Here is a 6,425-nt window from a genome sequence, read left to right as displayed (position 1 = left end):
AGAACATGCTTAAGTCAATGAATTGGAGCTGAAATTATTCTACGTACATTATCAGACCACACGTGGTGCAATGAAATTGGAAACAAGTTGCAAAAGAAGCCACAAAACTGAAGCGAAATTTTATCATATGAAAAGTACAGGTTGCAATCCAATGCAATGCAGGCTTTGTCGGTTAGTGAAACACTCACCCTCTACGCAATTGAAGGCACACTTTATAGTACATTACAGGAGGAAGTACTTTCATCTTTTTGTGATTCAGTGGTATGCTTAATTTTTAAAAATGGGAAGTGGCTATTTAAACAGATTTGTGTATAATTGTTTGGTTGAATTTCATTTAATTATGCTGCCAAGAACATAAAGCTAACGTTCTGTGTTGTGGTAATAGTTGGATTTGGGGGAAGTCAAGATGACTTAAATTTTGGTTGTATGTTTATAGACAGTTGACCTTGGGTAATCCTGCTGTAGCTTCCAGTTTTATTTTTCTTTTATACATCCAATTTAAGACGTGTGTGTGTGTGTGTGTGTGTGTGTGTGTGTGTATGTGTGTGTTTGTACCAGGGATCGAACTCACAACCTCACACTCGTCAGGCAAGTGCTTACATCTCGGAGCCAAATCCCCGGCCCCAGGATGTTTGCGTTTATTCAGTGTATTATGATATGGCTATAATTAGATTTATAGCATTGTCTTTTGTGTTTTGGCTTTACAATTGTTTATCTTTGCTTTTTGCTTTCTTTCTGCCTTTGTTAATTGATTTCTGGTTGCTTCTTTTAAATGGAAAAATTTAAGCTTTGGTACTGCCACTAAACCAGTTTCTGGGCCAGAAATAGTCACAGAATCTGGACTTTAGAAAGACAAAAAAAAAAAAGATATATATATATATTTACTTATTAAACTGTTCATAAGATTTGTTTAATAAGCCAGACAGTTTGATCTAAAAGTCTGATGCCTGCCTGCTACATTGGGTCAAATTGGTCCTCAATAAATGATGAAAAATCATATCAATCATTCATTGGTTTCCATGGTGCATGATTACTCAGCAGCATCTTGAACTTGGATTTTTATAAGTGAAAAGATGATGCTTTTAATAATGGAATTATGATAATGGAAAAAGTGTCTTTTTAATGCTTTCATGATATTCTTTGTATTGATATCCAAGTGAGAAAAACCTTTCACGTTTTAGCTAATAGATTGAGGAGCTATTTGGATTTTTTTGGTGTCCTCTTGCGTAGTTCCCTTCTTGGTGTGATAAGCTGCTTTGTCAAATGTAGTAGCCCCTGGGCATATATGGTTATTTAATTAAAATTAAGCAATTCAATTAATTACATTTAAATATAAATTTAAAATACGGTTGCCCTAGCCATACTTTAAATACCTACTGTAGAGCCCCACTTGCTTGGAAGCTACAGTTTTCTATTGTTGTAGAGATTTCTGCAGGACTAGAGGTGATAAGCCTATGTAGTAGTTGCAGCTTCTTCTTGGAGTAAATTTACCTGAGAGACAATATCATACTGCAGAATTTGGAAATGACAATCTCAGCAGCGTCCTGTAATTTTTTCCAGAACAATCTATCCTGCAGTGGACAGTGACCAGCTCGGGAAGCAATGCCCACTATGGAGGGCAAAGCTGAAGCCCGGTTCTGAAAGGATGTTGGATACAATTTATATGAAGTAACACAGTTAAGGAGGGTTTGTTTATATGACGATAACATGGGCCGAAGGGCTAAGTTTTATTATATAGCAACAGGAATCCTTTCGTTCACTTTTTGAAAAATTTAAGATAGGGTCTCACTAAATTGCACAGTCTGGTTTTCAATTCCTGAGTTGCAGTGATTTTCCTGCGTCAGCCTCCTGGGTGGATGAGACAACAGATACATTTTACTTCACTCTGTATTGAAGTATTTTATTTTTCTATAGTGGTGAGGTTGAGTCCAGGGCTTTGCTCATGCTAGGAAAGTGCTCTACCACTTTGTTCCTAGCCTGGAATCCTGACTTCTAAAAATGATTTATGGAGGCTAAATATTATGGTTTGGATAGAAAATGTCTTCCCAGAGTGTCATACCTTCAGGGGTGAGATTTTGAAGGGAAATTAGATCATGGGGGTAGAGTGCTTAACCCACTGAGTTCACAGCTGAATGTGCAGTTAATACGTGGAGGCTGGTCACACTGGAAGAGTGTATTCTTATTTTTCCTTTTTTCTCTCTCTGCTCTCTGGCTCCCGTGGGTTGAGCAGCTTTTTTTTTTTGTCTTTTTCATTTTTATCAGTACCAGGGATCGAACTCACGACCTCCTGCTTACAAGGCAGGTGCTTATGCCGCTGAGCTAGATCTCCAGCCCCGAGCAGCTTTTTTCTATGAGGCCTTCATGGCCTGTTGTTTCTACCTTGGAGCCAATCAATCATGAACTGAATTCTCTAAAAATTAAACCAAAATAAACTCCTTTAGGTTGCTGGTGTCAGATTATTTTGCCCCAGCATCTGGAAAGTTAACTGATACCCCCATCAAGGCTGAAACCAGGTTGCAAAGGTGGGGCGTGGCTTAGATCAGCTAACAGCACTTGGTATTTCACCAAAGCTTTATGTCCCCCACCATGTTGCCAGACTGGTTTAGTTCTCATCTGAAGGGAGGGGAAGGCGAAGATGATGGACTTTTGCTCAGATCCTGTGAGACCACTGGCTTCCAGGTGTGTGTTGGAAGCAGTTCGGGACAGCGTTGGCAGGGAACATCCCTTCATATCCACATGGGCAGGGGAGCCTTTCTTGTACCCTCTCTTATCCCCACTGCACGAACAGCTCTGCCCCTTGGAGGGAAAAGTAGACAAAGTCAAGCCCTTTCCTTCTGTTTTATTCTCGCATCGTTTCAGCACTGGTGGTAAATCTAACAAAAAAGAATTTCTATCGTTCATTGTCAATAATGTCAGCCAAACACATTTGCATTCTGACTGGATTATTTTCAAGTTTCAACTGCTCAGGTCTCTGTTTTAACCTGGCCTGGTCTTTAACTTCTGGGCAGAAGTGACAACTGTGATTTCCCCCCACTGATTTTTTCTACTCATTTCTTCTACATTTTGTTGCTAAGTTTTTGCAGTTCAGTCTTTCCCTTTCCCCTGGGTCTTGTTGTCACGTCAAGGCTGCATTATACCAAATCAGAATTTTCTTTGAAGCTGCCGTCTTGCATGTCCTCCTTAAACTTTCAGCTTGGCGCCAGATGCTGTGATGAATACAGACAGAGCAAAACACAAAATCGAGTGGCGTCATCCCCAGGAAGTCAGTCACTGAGCAGGTAAACAAATACTTAAGCCATTGTTAAGTTACAGTAAAGCAACAAACATGTTTTGCCTTCGTATTTGTTTGATTTTTATTACTTTTGAAATTTGACCTTTATAGATATTTAAACAGTTCTTTTATGTATTACACAAATCGATCAATACTAGGAAGGCAGTGATCGATTTAGGAACATTTGCGCTACCAGCTTCACGCCGTACAGGAAGCGGAGAGACAGAATTGAAGGACTGCGCCTGCGCAGCCGCGGAGGGTGGGAGGGAGGGCGTTCCCGTGTGGGCGTGGCTTCCTGGCAGGCCCTCGGCGCACCCAGTATGGCTCCGCCCCAGCGCCTGGCCCCGCCTCCGGCGCGCGGCTCCGCGAGGCTGGAACTACAGTTCCCAGAAGGCTGTGCGAGCCCAGGAGGGAAGCAGTAGCCGCGGCAGGAAAGGCGCGAGTGGAGGCGTCGGCCGTGGGTGCCCGTGTCTCGGAGCCGTGTCCCGCAGCCGCCGAGCGCTCTGCTGAGAGGACGCGGCCTGCAGTAGCTGTCGCAGCCTTGGGTGCCCACCGGGACGAACCCCCTCCCACGCCCGGTGCCGGGCCTGAGGCGGGATGTAGGGCGCTGGGCGCGGAGGCCGCGGTGCGCGGGGCATCGCGGGGGGCGCGCCGAGGATGGAGAGAGCGATGGAGCAGCTGAACCGCCTCACGCGCTCGCTCCGCCGCGCGCGCACTGTGGAGTTGCCCGAGGGTGAGCGGCACCAGGGCCGGGCCGGGTCAGGGTCCAGAGGCAAAACTAACCCAAACTGAGCTAACGCCCACTTTTACTTTTCGGCCGGGCCGGAGCCCCGGGCGTCCCCCGCTGGCCGCTCGGAATCTGGCAGGTGGGCGCCTGCGGGGGGCGCTGGGTGGGTTCTGGACCCGCGCTTGGGCGCAGCGGGACTGAGGTCTTCTTGCACCATCGCAGAAGTCCCAGCCAGACGGCGGAGACCGGGATTCAGAAAGCTTCACTCGAGGGCTGACTTAAAGTCGCTGGGATACATTCTTCAAAGATGGTATTTAACCTGCGGAATGCAGGCTTGGACTTCAGTAATTGCTTTTCGTATAGGGTACCGCTGTATTTTGACAGCAGGGTTATCCACATCAAGCACTCTGTGTGCACACACATTTCTTTAATAGGAATGCATGTTTTAATTTGTTCGTCAGAGGTACACGAACTGGGCTAGGTGGGAACTGGGGTGCATCTGCAGAGAGGTGTATAGTAAGGCACGGTCCCAGCAGTGCGGTCTTCCATGGGTCAGGGTTCCTTCAGAAGGTAAAACTCCTGTAGCAGAGGAGATGAGAGTTTGCAGCCCAGAACTTCAGGCATTTTAGCGGCAGTGGGAGCCGGCAGTGTTGTGGCTTTTGACTTTCAGCGTCCACGTGAAACAAGAGTTAGGAAGGTTTTGGCTGGTGATGTTTTTCTACATTTTGAGCATGCTGTGCTGTTTCTTTTTTCAAAACTTTCTTTGAATCAGTGTTGGTGACATTACACAGGTTACAGAAGGAGGCCTCTGGAGGGAGTCGTGGAAGAAATGTGAGTGGGAAATTGGGGAATACCTTTCTTGAAAAATTTTTCCTTAGGATTCAAATAAGTAATGTGCCAACTTTCTAAAAAATAATTTTGCATTTGAAACTTTTCAAGTGTGAAGTAATTGATTTGTTATAATCCTAATTTTAGTAACGATTTATAGTCTTATCTTTTTCTAACTCCTTTGAATCTGCTCCTTTTGCTATCATTTTTCGAAGTGAAATTACTGATATCAGTCTTGAAGCAGTGTGTTTCATTGACAGAGCAATTTGTACTGGCTAGCTTTTCTAATATAGTTTACATAAGTGTAATTTACAAGGCTTTGATAATATTTTCTGCTTTTAAAAGAAATATTTTCATTCTGGAAAAGTTGGACAATCAAAGTAGAATAACAAACCTGTCACTTTCACAAAATAAGCAACTTTAGCACTTTCTTCTTTCTATTATGTCTTTCTGGCTTTATAAAAATAGGATCAGAGTTTTTTTTATTTTGGACTTAGGAAACTCGAATGTTTTCATATCGTTAAATGTGCTTGATGACTTTGCAACATTTCATAGGATGCATGTAACAAATGTTGAATCTAATTTCAGCTTTTTAAAACTGATTTTTTGAAGAGCAGCTTTGTTATTAAGACTGTCTCTTTGTTTCTTCAGGGTTAATTCGAATAATAGTGTATAATTATATCAACATTTTAAGGCTCTAGGTGTCAGTTTCTCAACTTCTTGGGGTGTTCCACCAGTTTGGAAACTAAATTATTACAATTAAAAATAAAACTTTTCTCGAATTGATAGACTCACATGGTATCTTGTGTACATTTTTCCTGTGATTGTAATGAATTTGTTTATTTTGAATTTGTCACTAAGTTCTGATGAATCTTTTAAAATTCTTGTGTGTGTGTGTGTGTGTGTGTGTGTGTGTGTGTTTGGGTACAGAGTTTTGCTCTGTAGTCCGGCTGGCCTTGAATTCACTGTGTAGCCCAGGCTGCCTTGACCTCATGTGATCTTCCTTCCTCTGGCTTGGGCCAGCACGCTTGGCTTCCTTTTCGAAGTCTTTGAATTTGGTTCTTTCAAGCAAATCATATACAGTACATGTTAAAAATCCACATTGTTATGCTTCATATTTTGAGACAATAGAAATTCTAAGCTCTAAATTTAAGAAATAATCAGGTATTTTTGTTTGTTATAATTCAGCCCTCTATTATCAAATTACAATTAGAAAAAAATTACGCAAGTTTTAATCTCCCTTTATTCTCAAGTTATTTGTTGCACTGCATGAATCTGAAGATTCTGATTTACTGACATGGACCCTGGGGAATATGTTTATGTTTCCTTAGAGTAAAACCTTTCAAGTTTCCATTGTGATGCAGTAAAGCCTGTTGGGTGGTCCTAGGCAGGGCTGACAGAGGAATAATCTTGTGAGACAGAAAAAGGTGACAGGCAGAGAAATTAGATGAGCAACATGGATGCACAGTGGAGTTTAAAAGGTTTATGTGTATTGTACACATATATGGAGAAAAGAGTTTACTACATTTACAGCGAATATGGTTTTTCTTTTAAAATAGAATTTGTCTGCATGTTAGCATACACAGTAATCACCAGCTT

At 42.4% G+C, this 6,425-nt stretch overlaps 1 protein-coding gene across 5 annotated transcripts in view; it reads left to right on the top strand.

Annotated features, from left to right (window-relative positions):
* Positions 1-3,664: 3,664 nt before the first annotated feature.
* Hace1 (HECT domain and ankyrin repeat containing E3 ubiquitin protein ligase 1) overlaps positions 3,665-6,425 on the top strand; it is a 90,081-nt gene continuing 87,320 nt past the window's right edge. For 3 of the 5 annotated variants that reach the window (XM_063253939.1, XM_063253936.1, XM_063253937.1), the window contains exon 1: positions 3,665-4,004. In XM_063253939.1, coding sequence (XP_063110009.1) covers positions 3,929-4,004 — 76 coding nt within the window. In that variant the 5' untranslated portion in view covers positions 3,665-3,928. The remainder of the gene's footprint in view (positions 4,005-6,425) is intronic. The other 2 variants (XM_063253940.1, XM_063253938.1) reach the window with 1 other exon arrangement.

The sequence above is a fragment of the Cavia porcellus genome, unplaced genomic scaffold (genome assembly GCF_034190915.1).
Source record: "Cavia porcellus strain 051 isolate PalLab524CR breed Dunkin Hartley unplaced genomic scaffold, mCavPor4.1 scaffold_7, whole genome shotgun sequence".
NCBI classification, from domain to species: Eukaryota; Metazoa; Chordata; class Mammalia; order Rodentia; family Caviidae; genus Cavia; species Cavia porcellus.
This window is presented reverse-complemented; position numbering and strand designations above follow the sequence as displayed.